General features: G+C 42.4%; 1 protein-coding gene across 1 annotated transcript; it reads right to left on the reverse strand.

Annotated features, from left to right (window-relative positions):
* Positions 1-7,557: 7,557 nt before the first annotated feature.
* On the reverse strand, positions 7,558-12,330 carry LOC139413298 (hyaluronidase-2-like). Its single transcript, XM_071160504.1, has 4 exons — positions 12,076-12,330; positions 10,562-11,544; positions 9,406-9,495; positions 7,558-8,336 (listed from the first exon to the last, which is right to left on the reverse strand). Exons 2-4 carry the CDS (start codon positions 11,495-11,497, stop codon positions 7,944-7,946), a joined length of 1,419 nt encoding a protein of 472 aa, XP_071016605.1. The 5' UTR covers positions 11,498-11,544; positions 12,076-12,330; the 3' UTR covers positions 7,558-7,943.
* Positions 12,331-12,911: the final 581 nt, after the last annotated feature.

Raw genomic sequence — 12,911 nt, forward strand, 5'->3', positions numbered from 1 at the left:
TTTCATTTATCTGAATAACCAGCCCTCATATTTAGCCTCACAATGAAGTGTTTCACCATTTTACGTTCAAGACAATCAGGGCTACGAGTAGAACACAAAGCAATTTGAAATAAACATTTGCATTCATGAGTTTTATTGACAAACGTCTGCAGCAGCAAAAAAACAGATACAAATAAATGTAGACCAATGCGGTAAGAATAGAAATGGCGGGAAATGAATACCCAACTAGTCCGTGTCCACTGTGTGGAGTTTGCGTGCGCTTTTTACAGTATTATAGACACTATGTCCTGAAAGAGATTTCCTGTGATCTTCTATGTAGAAGAACCCCTTACCTTCTATCAACTCTTGTATAGCTTGTGAGTGTCATAGAGCAAACCATGTTACCTGTGCGTGTTCGTAATAGCTTTTTAACAGTTTCAAACCATTCCTAGTCGACAGACGTTTTCGTAAAAAGACCCGGCCCGGGCCGCTTTGGGAATGCGCCCTTGTCTCACAAACACCGCTCTAGCTCAGCCCCCGTTAATCACACAGACTAATGGTGCAGAAGAAATAGATTCATCCAATGGTACAACCCAGAAGTCTGTAGCTCAAACACAGAGGACTCATTGGGTTAAATGTCGAGGTCAACTGTGAATTATGTCTGGCTTTCACAATGATATACAAATAAACTGTTCATAATATCATATAATAATATATCATGACCATTTGTCCAAGGTAAGTAAAGCATTGAAATCAGATTTGGCTAATGAAACCCATTCTCCTTTAAACAGAAGGGGATTGGCTCTTTCAGAACCCCCCCAGAGGACACAGGTACGGAAGTATCTATATCCACAGTAAAACGTGTCCAACCTCGACTTAACCTGATGGGCCGCTCAGCAAGGAAAAAGCCACTACTCCAAAACCGCCATAAAAAAAGCCAGACTACGGTTTGCAACTGCACATGGGGACAAAGATTGTACTTTTTGGAGAAATGTCCTCTGGTCTGATGAAACAAACATAGAACTGTTTGGCTATAATGACCATCGTTATGTTAGGAGGAAAAAGGAGGAGACTTGTAAGCCGAAGAACACCATCCCAACCGTGAAGCACAGAGTTGGCAGCATCTTGTTGTGGGGGTGTTTTGCTGCAGAGGGGACTGGTGCACTTCACAAAATAGATGGCATCATGAGGTAGGAAAATTATGTGGATATATTGAAGCAACATTTCAAGACATCAGTCAGGAAGTTAAAGCTTGGTCGCAAACGGGTCTTCCAAATGGACAATGATCCCAAGCATACTTCCAAAGTTGTGGCAAAATGGCTTAAGGACAACAAAGTTAAGGCATTGGAGTGGCCTTCACAAAGCCCCGACCTCAATCCCATAGAACATTTGTGGGCAGAACTGAAAAAGTGTGTGCGAGCAAGGAGGCTTTCAAACCTGACTCAGTTACACCAGCTCTGTCAGGAGGAATGGGCCAAAATTCACCCAACTTATTGTGGGAAGCTTGTGGAAGGCTGACCAAAACGTTTGACCCAAGTTAAACAATTTAAAGGTAATGCTACCAAATACTAATTGAGTGTATGTAAACTTCTGACCCACTGGGAATGTGATGAAATAAATAAAAGCTGAAATAAATAATTCTCTCTACTATTATTCTGACATTTCACATTCTTATTATAACGTGTTTATCCTAACTGGCCTAAGACAGGGAATTTTTACTCAGATTAACTGTCAGGAATTGTTCAAAACTGAGCTTAAACGCATTTGCCTAAGGTGTATGTAAACTTCCGACTTCAACAATAGTATGTCTTACATAGCACACTCCATCCTTACCTTACAGCAGTGGCTCTCTGTGTCAGCTGGGTTAGGGGACTCCGTGCTATGGAGTTGGGAGGGTGCACATAAATAGTCAGCAAATGATGCCAATCATCAAGATATTTGCAGTCTCTTTTTATGTATTCTGCTGGGTCTATGTGATGTCATTCTGTCAGGTGTTCCCCATGGAAAATGCACTTTATACCTTCAGAAAAAGAGAACACAAAATGTCATATAGTATTATGGCAAATTGACATCATCAGAACATAATGTTCCTGATTCTGGTTCTTTACTACTCTACTTTTTTTGATTGTGAAGTCATAGGACTTTGAGTGTGCTACGGGAATCTAATGCAAATATGCACCGCAGAAACATTGCAGTACTACATCAAAATCATTCCAAACACCAATCAAAAGGCGGACGAGGCGGAACGTTCTCTCCTACAGTGGAGATGTGTTAATGAGACAGGGACAAATGTATCTCTGAATCACCTTTGCGAATCAAATTGCTAGTGTGAAATGTTTCCTGTAGCCTAGTTACCAAGTGTAAATGAGGGGAGGGGCTGTGTATTATATAAATTATTACAAACTATTCCTCTTAGAATGGGTCTATACTTTCTAGAATGAATTCATTAATTCGATAATTAAAATATGCAGGCTGCAGCCATGAATTTACTTTTAAGCAGACCTGGCTATCTGCAATGTGTCTGAACACATAACACTTCGGAACTCTTGCTGTAGACTTCAAAGGATCAAAAATAATTTTGCCTTAAGGCAACCTATAATTATGGAAAGGAGGGCCATTAAAGTTTTATTTTACCCCAAAGCCTACAGTCCACCAATTTGGATGTAAAAACTCAAAACAGTTCTTCAAATGATAAATACAGTGCATTCGGAAAGTTTTCAAACCCCTTGACTTTTCCATTTTGTTATGTTACAGCCTTATTCTTAAATGGATTTCAAAAAGAATTATCCTCATCAATACACACAATACCCCATTATGACAAAGCAAAAACAGGTTTTTAGAATTTATTGCAAATTTATTACAAATAAAAAACAGAAATACCTTAAATTGAATTCAGGTGCATCCTCTTTCCATTGATCATCCTGTTTCTACAACTGGAGTCCACCTGTTGTAAATTCAATTGACTGGACATGATTTGGAAAGGCACATACCTGTCTATATAAGGTCCCACAGTTGACAGTGCATTTCAGAGCAAAAACCAAGCCATGAGGTCGAAGGAATTGTCCGTAGAGCTCTGAGACAGGATTGTGTGGAGGCAAAGATCTGGGGAAGGGTACCAAACAATTTCTGCAGCATCGAAGGTCCCCAAGAACACAGTGGCCTCCATCATTCTTATAAGGAAGAAGTTTGGAACCACCAAGACTCTTCCTAGAGCTGGCTGCCCGGCCAAACTGAGCAATCAGGGGAGAAGGGCCTTGGTCAGGGAGGTGACCAAGAACCCGATGGTCAATATGACAGAGCTCCAGAGTTCCTCTGTGGAGATGGGAGAAACTTCCAGAAGGACAACCATCTCTGCAGCTCTCCACCAATCTGGCCTTTATGGACAGATTTATGGCCACTCCTCAGTAATAGGCACACAACAGCCCGCTTGGGAGTTTTCCAAAAGTCACCTACAGGACTCTCAGACCCTGAGAAATAAGATTCGCTGGTCTGATGAAACCAAGATTGAAATCTTTGGCCTGAATGCCAATTGTCTAGAGGAAACCTGGCACCATCCCTATGGTGAAGCATGGTGGTGGCATCATCATGCTGTGGGGATGTTTTTCAACAGCAGCAACTGGGAGACTAGTCAGGATCGGGGGAAAGATGAACGGAGCAAAGTACTGAGAGATCCATGATGAAAACCTGCTCCAGAGCGCTCAAGACCTCAGACTGGGGAGAAGGTTCACCTTCCAACAGGATAATGACTTTAAGTATACAGCCAAGACAAAGTATGAGTGGCTTCGGGACAAGTCTCTGAATGTCCTTGAGTGGCCCAGCCAGAGTCCGGACTTGAACCCGATCAAACATCTCTGGAGAGACCTGGAAATAGCTGTGCAGCGATGCTCCCATCCAACCTGACAGAGCTTGAGAGGATTTGTATAGACGAATGGAAGAAACTCCACAAATACATGTGTGCCAAGCTTAGCAACATGGGGCGGCAGGGTAGCCTAGAAACCGGAAGGTTGCAAGTTCAAATCCCCGAGCTGACAAGGTACAAATCTGTCGTTCTGCCCATGAACAGGCAGTTAACCCACTGTTCCTAGGCCGTCATTGAAAATAAGAATTTGTTCTTAACTGACTTGCCTGGTAAAAAATAAAGTAAAAATACCCAAGAAGGCACGAGGCTGTAATCACTGCCAAAGGTGCTTCAACTGAGTGAATGTGATATTTCTTTTTTTTTGCTTTGTCATTATGGGGTATTGTGTGTAGATTGTTTTTTTTTCTCATCAATTTAATACATTTTAGAATAAGGCTGTAACAATACAAAATGTGGAAAAAGTCAAGGGGTCTGAAAACATTCCCGAATTAACTGTACATCTGTGGAGATTTGCCCTGAGAGAGTTCTATGAGGATGCACTCTTTCTACAATGTTAGGTAATGTGACTGCTTCCTGGAAACTTGTATTGCTGAAAACTTGAAATAACTTTTGGCTGGCAGCACCCAACAATTATAGGGGGAAGGGGTAGTCCTTTAAGAAACATTTTGTGCCAGACAAACCTCTTAAAAGCAGCCACTCTCAAAACTCTCGTCCCACTGACACTATGTGTACATTCTGATTGTTGAATCCATCAGGAACCAAGGAGAGACAGATAATTGTATAACTAAGATACACTGATACACAAGTGATCATCACACTGACAAATCCATTTGTGGACACTGTACTGTGAAAGATAGTATTGGATGATGTTATACAACCGATGGGTCTAATCCTGGATGCTGATTGGTTAAAACCACATTCCAGCCGGTGTCAATTCGACAAGTTACCACCGGCTAAATCTATGATGTTGAAATGTCTATTGAAATGAAATGTCTATTTGTTCTCACTGCGCAATCCACTGTCTCATCAACTCAGCCAGGCAATTTACATACTAGGTCTACATCTACACATTATCTCCCATTTCCTTCACACTAGCGTTTGGTTTTCAACAACAGAGATTTGTAGTTAACTTGCTGTCGGTCTCTCCGACATTTACAACATTATTGAAATTCGATCTCCAGCTGTCCTATGGTAATTAACGTGTCGATAGCCGGGACGAGACCGACAGGCTGAAATGTCAATAGAAAAACAGGAAATACAGCTAGTTTGCTGTCATTCCATTTTCAGTTTGAAGTGATTGTGTTAGCTGTGTAGTTGGCTGTCTCATTTGAACAGGGGCCTGGCGGCAGAGAAAATGTTCAATGCCATGCGAAATCGCACATAATTAGTTCATTGCTATGGATGTATCCTCCCAACAATCACTAGAAAACAGCTTTAACAAACGTAAATGCAGCCACTTTGCTGATATTCTGGCTACACTGTTTGACGTGACTGTGTTAGACAAAGTTGGCTAGCTGGCAAGCAAGGGATAAGAATGATGCCAGAAAGAACGAACGACCAGGCGGCTTGGGAAGCAACCATAGCTTTGTGTCGGGACTATATCTTGTGGAAGGATGAAATAGTATGAATAAATTCATCAAAATTACATTTTTAATTAAAATATGTCACTCATTATTTGAATATGTTGGTAATCCGTTGTATAAAAGTGATAATGCCCTCGAAGCTGGTGTTTGGAGGATATATTGGCACGGTTTGCAGGCCCTTGATGGAACAACACCTGTGCCAATATATCCTCCAAACACAGGCTTCTCTGGCAGTATCACTTAATTACAGCTTTGATTTATTTTGAGTGATTGAAACATTGTACACAGTAAGAGAGAAGCACAATTTTAGAGCGAAAATAGTAGTCTTGTTTTTGCCATAAAATAAAAGCTTTTTAACAAATGTGAAAATACATTAATTTAAATATTGAAACCTAAAGATAAAAATGTCAGAGGTCAGGCGATAAGAACTATTTTGTGCTATTCCAAGATTTAAGTGCATCGGCCCCATTTTGGCTCACACATAACACAAAACCGTACATACAGTGCCTTGCGAAAGTATTCGGCCCCCTTGAACTTTGCGACCTTTTGCCACATTTCAGGCTTCAAACATAAAGATATAAAACTGTATTTTTTTGTGAAGAATCAACAACAAGTGGGACACAATCATGAAGTGGAATGACATTTATTGGATATTTCAAACTTTTTTAACAAATCAAAAACTGAAAAATTGGGCGTGCAAAAATATTCAGCCCCTTTAGTTTCAGTGCAGCAAACTCTCTCCAGAAGTTCAGTGAGGATCTCTGAATGATCCAATGTTGACCTAAATGACTAATGATGATAAATACAATCCACCTGTGTGTAATCAAGTCTCCGTATAAATGCACCTGCACTGTGATAGTCTCAGAGGTCCGTTAAAAGCGCAGAGAGCATCATGAAGAACAAGGAACACACCAGGCAGGTCCGAGATACTGTTGTGAAGAAGTTTAAAGCCGGATTTGGATACAAAAAGATTTCCCAAGCTTTAAACATCCCAAGGAGCACTGTGCAAGCGATAATATTGAAATGGAAGGAGTATCAGACCACTGCAAATCTACCAAGACCTGGCCGTCCCTCTAAACTTTCAGCTCATACAAGGAGAAGACTGATCAGAGATGCAGCCAAGAGGCCCATGATCACTCTGGATGAACTGCAGAGATCTACAGCTGAGGTGGGAGACTCTGTCCATAGGACAACAATCAGTCGTATATTGCACAAATCTGGCCTTTATGGAAGAGTGGCAAGAAGAAAGCCATTTCTTAAAGATATCCATAAAAAGTGTCGTTTAAAGTTTGCCACAAGCCACCTGGGAGATACACCAAACATGTGGAAGAAGGTGCTCTGGTCAGATGAAACCAAAATTGAACTTTTTGGCAACAATGCAAAACGTTATGTTTGGCGTAAAAGCAACACAGCTGAACACACCATCCCCACTGTCAAACATGGTGGTGGCAGCATCATGGTTTGGGCCTGCTTTTCTTTAGCAGGGACAGGGAAGATGGTTAAAATTGATGGGAAGATGGATGGAGCCAAATACAGGACCATTCTGGAAGAAAACCTGATGGAGTCTGCAAAAGACCTGAGACTGGGACGGAGATTTGTCTTCCAACAAGACAATGATCCAAAACATGAAGCAAAATCTACAATGGAATGGTTCAAAAATAAACATATCCAGGTGTTAGAATGGCCAAGTCAAAGTCCAGACCTGAATCCAATCGAGAATCTGTGGAAAGAACTGAAAACTGCTGTTCACAAATGCTCTCCATCCAACCTCACTGAGCTCGAGCTGTTTTGCAAGGAGGAATGGGAAAAAATTTCAGTCTCTCGATGTGCAAAACTGATAGAGACATACCCCAAGCGACTTACAGCTGTAATCGCAGCAAAAGGTGGTGCTACAAAGTATTAACTTAAGGGGGCTGAATAATTTTGCACGCCCAATTTTTCAGTTTTTGATTTGTTAAAAAAGTTTGAAATATCCAATAAATGTCGTTCCACTTCATGATTGCATGATTGTGTCCCACTTGTTGTTGATTCTTCACAAAAAAATACAGTTTTATATCTTTATGTTTGAAGCCTGAAATGTGGCAAAAGGTCGTAAAGTTCAAGGGGGCCGAATACTTTCGCAAGGCACTGTACATCAGAAGCACATCTGAAAACAACACACATTTCCACACAAAAACATCAACATCATTTGGGATCATGAGAAAATGACACCTTGAAAGAGGGGGGAGGGGTTGAGAGAGCTATATTGTGGGAAGGAGACTGAGAAAGAGATCAATGTAAACAAAGTTATTTCCAGCGAGCCCTCCAATGTATGGGAAACAAATCAACACACAAACAGCCACATAACTCAGTGTTCCACATAGACCCACCAACCTTACAGCAATCTGGACCACAGTGAATACATTTGCCCCAAAGTGTATTTCTATAATGTTTGCGCATGTGTGTAGATAATGTCATGTGTATACCAGTACACGTCCAATTATTTGAATGTAGCTGTATGCCTGTGGATGTACTGTTTGCACTCAGAGCAGGAGTGTGATGAGTAGCAGGAGCAAACAGTGCACCCATGACGCCATGATTGGAGCTGCGACGCCTCGTTGTTGTTGGGGGTCTCTCTGGCCACAGCCCTCTCCCTGGTAGCCACTATAGCACTGGCACTGAAACTCCCTCTGAAAGCCCAATATGTCGTCTTCCCCAAGCTGACCTTGAACCTTGAGTTTTCCATTTGCTAGGGGCTCTATTCTGTGGGTGCGGGTGCTTAGGTGCAGGTAGGCATCAGTGTCAGGGTGTTTACGCAGGCAGCGTCCAAGGGAATCGCACAGCGTCTGGCTGCACAGCTCTGCTGCCGTGGTAACGTTGAGCAGGTACCGGCCCAGCGGACCCCGTAGGTACTCATTCAGACTAGAGCAACTGGCCTTGAAAGACACACACACACACACACACACACACACACACACAGAGTTTAAAGGGTGGCTGAACTTCCTGTTTTGGTCTCGTTTCAGATTTAGTTCATTAAGAAATGACTGAATTAAAATGTGAGTTGGTTTCAGAGTGTGGTTTGATGTGTGTGTCTCTTGTGTGTGTTCACAGGTGGGAAAAGTTAGCCCAATTATTTAGCCAATTAGCTTCAGCCAGCTGGTGTGCAACCGTGGCAATTATGGTTTGACTTTGGATAGCCTATCTCCGGAGCTAGCTAGGGACAATATTTGAGACAATATAAATGAGACAATATTTTCATGTTGTACACTTTTTAGTTTTCTCATGAAATGCTTTCAATATTTGAATATGAATTCCTACAATTTATATTAGTTTTGAGGTTCTGGACCTACTGGAATTTTTACATATTGTCCCATGTAAATTGCGTAATTTACCAATGGTTCCTAACTAGCCCCATAGGGATATCCAAAGTCAACCCAAATTCACCACAGGCCTTCCGATCGGGTCACATGCAGCTGCACTCCAAATTGATGATTACTTATGTACCACCAGCTGTGGGCAGGATTGGAACAAACCCAACCTTAATTTACATTGTGATGCAGTCATGACCACAAGTCTCACAAAACTGTTTTGGATGAGACTAACTTTATGACCAAAATTATCCTATTTACCCTTTGTAGTCAATTTTGACAGTGGAATAAATGTTTCTGACTCATATCGATGCCACATCATCTGTTTTCTAAATGAGAAGTTGTTTTTTGGGGGGGCAGTTGCTCTTTAAAGGTAGATTTACATCAATGTCATTCCTGCGTGTCCTCAATTTAAATTAAGCTTAAGATCCACTACAAACACTTTCAAATCATAAGAACAAATGGGATATGAAGAGGGGCTGCTACAAAAACACAACTGATAATCAAGTGGATGAATGAGTGTGACGTGATTGACTATGACTCCGTGACTTGCAGTGAGGTCCTGTGAGTTGGTCATTCGGTGATCACGTGATTTGTTGTGATTTTATGAGACTTGTGTAATTGCGCAGACACTTGCCTTGCTGCTGGCATAAGCGTGATCTCCCCAGAGGATGATGCCTGCGGCCCCAAGAGCCACACTCTCCCCGATGGTGGAGACCAGGTCCGTCTGCAGGGAGAATCACTCAAAATCTTGACCAAAGAAGACGTACAGATTCATCACAAAGCACACAGAGTGCCCAAGTCAGCACAAATCGGCCAATGAAAATACAACCAAAATGACACCATGTACAATTGTTCAGTGTTGTTCAATTGTTGTGTGTGAGTGAGGTGGGGGGGGGGGGGGGGGCACTGGACTATATAGACTTTGTGTATGTGACCACCTCTTATCTGCTCACGCCCTCGTAAGGAAATGCACTATGGGGTGTTAGCGAGTAACATGACCAACACCCATCCTGCTCACACATATACACACAAAAGACAGGGAGTATTTGGGGTATGTGCTGATAGAGCAGGAAAGGGCTGCAGCCACAGATAAGGACAGAGGGTCATGGTCATGGGTAGAGAGAGAGAGAGCTTGATCTGTGAATCAGGGTCTATCAACACAGCACACACACACACACACACACACACACACACACACACACACACACACACACACAGAAAAAAAGAGTGGTTATAAAACACACCCATTGATTAAACAGAAAGTATTGCACTCTGATATGGAGCATTATTCTACTAAAAATAATTCATAGAAATCTCAAAACATTAAGTGAATTGAAATCATCATTCACATCTTAATGAAGATTGTATTAGGGTAGGTTTATAGTCTAGATATCTTTCACATAAATTATTCTTACAACTCCCAGACTTCTTTGCACCATTTTCTTGTTTTAAAAATGGACGGAGAGCCAGGGGCACACTCCAATACTCACACATTGTTAACAAAAGATGCATTTGTGTTTAGTGAGTCAGCATGACCATAGGCAGTAGGGATGACCATGTGTTCTCTTGATAAGTGCATGAATTTCACAATTTTCCTATACTTTGGGTTGTCAGAGAAAATGTATGGAGTAAAAAGTACAATATTTTCTTCAGGAATGTAGTGAAGTAAAAGTAGAAGTTGTCGTAGTACTCTAAAGTATTTTTTCACTTAAGTACTTTACACCACTGTCAAATGGTCTATAAGTTCTCCTGGTTAGTACTATGTGACGGTCAGAGAAACGTCTCTTCACCTCTGTGAGCAGCTCCAGTACGTTGGAATAGGTGGGCCGGGCGTACACAAAGACAGGACGTGCCAGCCCGTCTCCCCCTGACGCCAGACGCATCCCCTCCTTCACCCGGTTCCGGACAAACTGCCGCCCCGAGGGCGAAGAGCGCAGCACCGTGCCCATGTAGACCGAGGGGAAGAGGGCTGTGCTCTCCATCCACAGCCATTTGAGCATTTCATTCCGGGCCACCTCCACGTCAGGGCAGCGGCCCGTGTAGTTCTCCAGAGTGTTCCTGTAGTCGTGGTTGTAGCAATCTGGGAACAAGTAGAACCCCCACAGCTGGTTGGGCCGCAGGCTCTTAGCCAGCCTCAGGGTCTCCAGCATGAACTTCCGGGCTGACATCTCAAACTCCTGCTGGGCCACCTTAGCCACACGCTCTGCGGGCCAGGCTGGGTTCTTCTGGGCCACCAGCTGCCTTGACTGGTTGCGGTACACATTCTTGACGTCCCAGTTGCGGATCCACAGTGGTCTCCACTCCTCCCAGTCAATAACTGCCAGTCCCTTGGCCCCTGCTTCGCGTATGTAATACTGAATACCCTCCGGCATCTTCTCCAGGTGCTGAGTGAGACTGGCAACCTGCGGGAGCCCACCGTTCATGACAGCACCATCGTGCTCCTTATAATAGGGGTACAACCCCAAGCGGTCCTTGTAAAAGATGGTGAGGTTTTGGCGGACAAAGCCCTTGCTGGGCGACGCCACAATCTGGAACTGCTCCAGCTGAAAGTGAATACCGTGCCGCGGGCCGCAGTCCTCCGTCGGAGCATTCCAGGCCATGACCAGAGGCTTTTGGGGATACAGTGGCCATCTCGTGGGTTTCAGTTCCTCAGCACAGAGGTAGTCCCATAGAAGTGTCACCAACAGCAATACTTTCCAATCAGGCAGTGCAGTCCAGTACAACATGACTTTTGTGGTGAATGAATGTGTTTTTTACTCTCTGCTCTCCTGTCCTGTAAAGAGAATTGAGCGAACATCAACATGAGCACTTTGATTTCCAATCAATAGATTCGGATATGACAGTAACTTGAATCACTCTGGTACTACACCTCTATGCCCAGAAAAGTTTCGATATAGGGCGGGCTCACTTTCACCAAACAGGTTCCAGACATACAATAGGTTTATGAACGAAGAGGGTATATAATAAAGTGTGAACAGTTCAGCTGGTTTAAAAAAATAATTATATCCAGCGTGAAAGCCTCTATGAAAAATGCATTAAGATCAAGCATCCTACTCTATATGACAACCCTGGAAACAATACCACCTCTCATGAAGATGATCAACTGAATATTGAGTTCAAGTTATAGGCTACTGAAAGTAATGAGTTTAATGGGGAAACAGTTTTAGCAGCAGTAGAAGCTTGTGTTGGCAAACACACCCTTACACGTTTGATGTGTGTGAGTGTGTGTGTGTGTATAACACCCACCTTTTGCCCATGAGTAAGTTTTCATTAGTGGAAAAGGAAATAGAAAAACATATCTTACCTTGTACAGCAGAATGAGGAAGCATACCCAAATACTAGAGACCCCTATATTCCAATTAAGCCACGTTTGTCTTTCAAGATGGAGAAAGGTGATTGAAACAAACTTCTCCCAATAACTACCTGGTTAAGTGATCCCTGCAACAATAGGTAAAAACACTGGTACTTCATTGGTCACTGGAATGTATTATTACTGTACTTTACAACTTGAACCGACAGTGAATGTACCGTACCCCCCTGTACTGGTGTCAATTCAGTTGCACCCAACGCCTATTCCTACCCTAGTGGGTTAATTTTAAACAAATCCTCCCTAGTGCGAGTCCGGACTCCTTCAGGATGTTCCATTCAACATAAAAAAAAGGGGGGAGTGGCGAAATAAACTGTACTTTGTAGGTGCGTCAAAATGGTTTTCAATACTGTATTACACCAAAATCATTGTATGAACCTTCGGCTATAGACTAAATATGTAAAATGTTGTTTATTTTCTGTTTTAGCTGAATATGCAGTAGTTTGTTTAATTTGTCAGTTAATACACTTAGAATGAGTCAGTCCAAAAAGTTTGCTACTAGTCATTGAAAACAGATGAATGTTGCAATATCTAGATTTAGGAGCCGCTGACAGCATAGAGGCAACATACATACTGGGAAATGAAAGGGGATACCGAGTCAGTTGTACAATTGAATGCATTCAACTGAAATGTGTTTAACTGAAATGCATTTAACCCAACCCCTCTGAATCAGAGAGGTGCGGGGTTCTGCCTATCGATATGAGCACGCCATGACATGCCCATCCTAAAAAAAATATTTTAAAAAACAGTATAAATGAACGTGGTCTTGTTTT

The sequence above is a fragment of the Oncorhynchus clarkii genome, chromosome 7 (genome assembly GCF_045791955.1).
Source record: "Oncorhynchus clarkii lewisi isolate Uvic-CL-2024 chromosome 7, UVic_Ocla_1.0, whole genome shotgun sequence".
In the NCBI taxonomy this organism is placed as follows: Eukaryota; Metazoa; Chordata; class Actinopteri; order Salmoniformes; family Salmonidae; genus Oncorhynchus; species Oncorhynchus clarkii.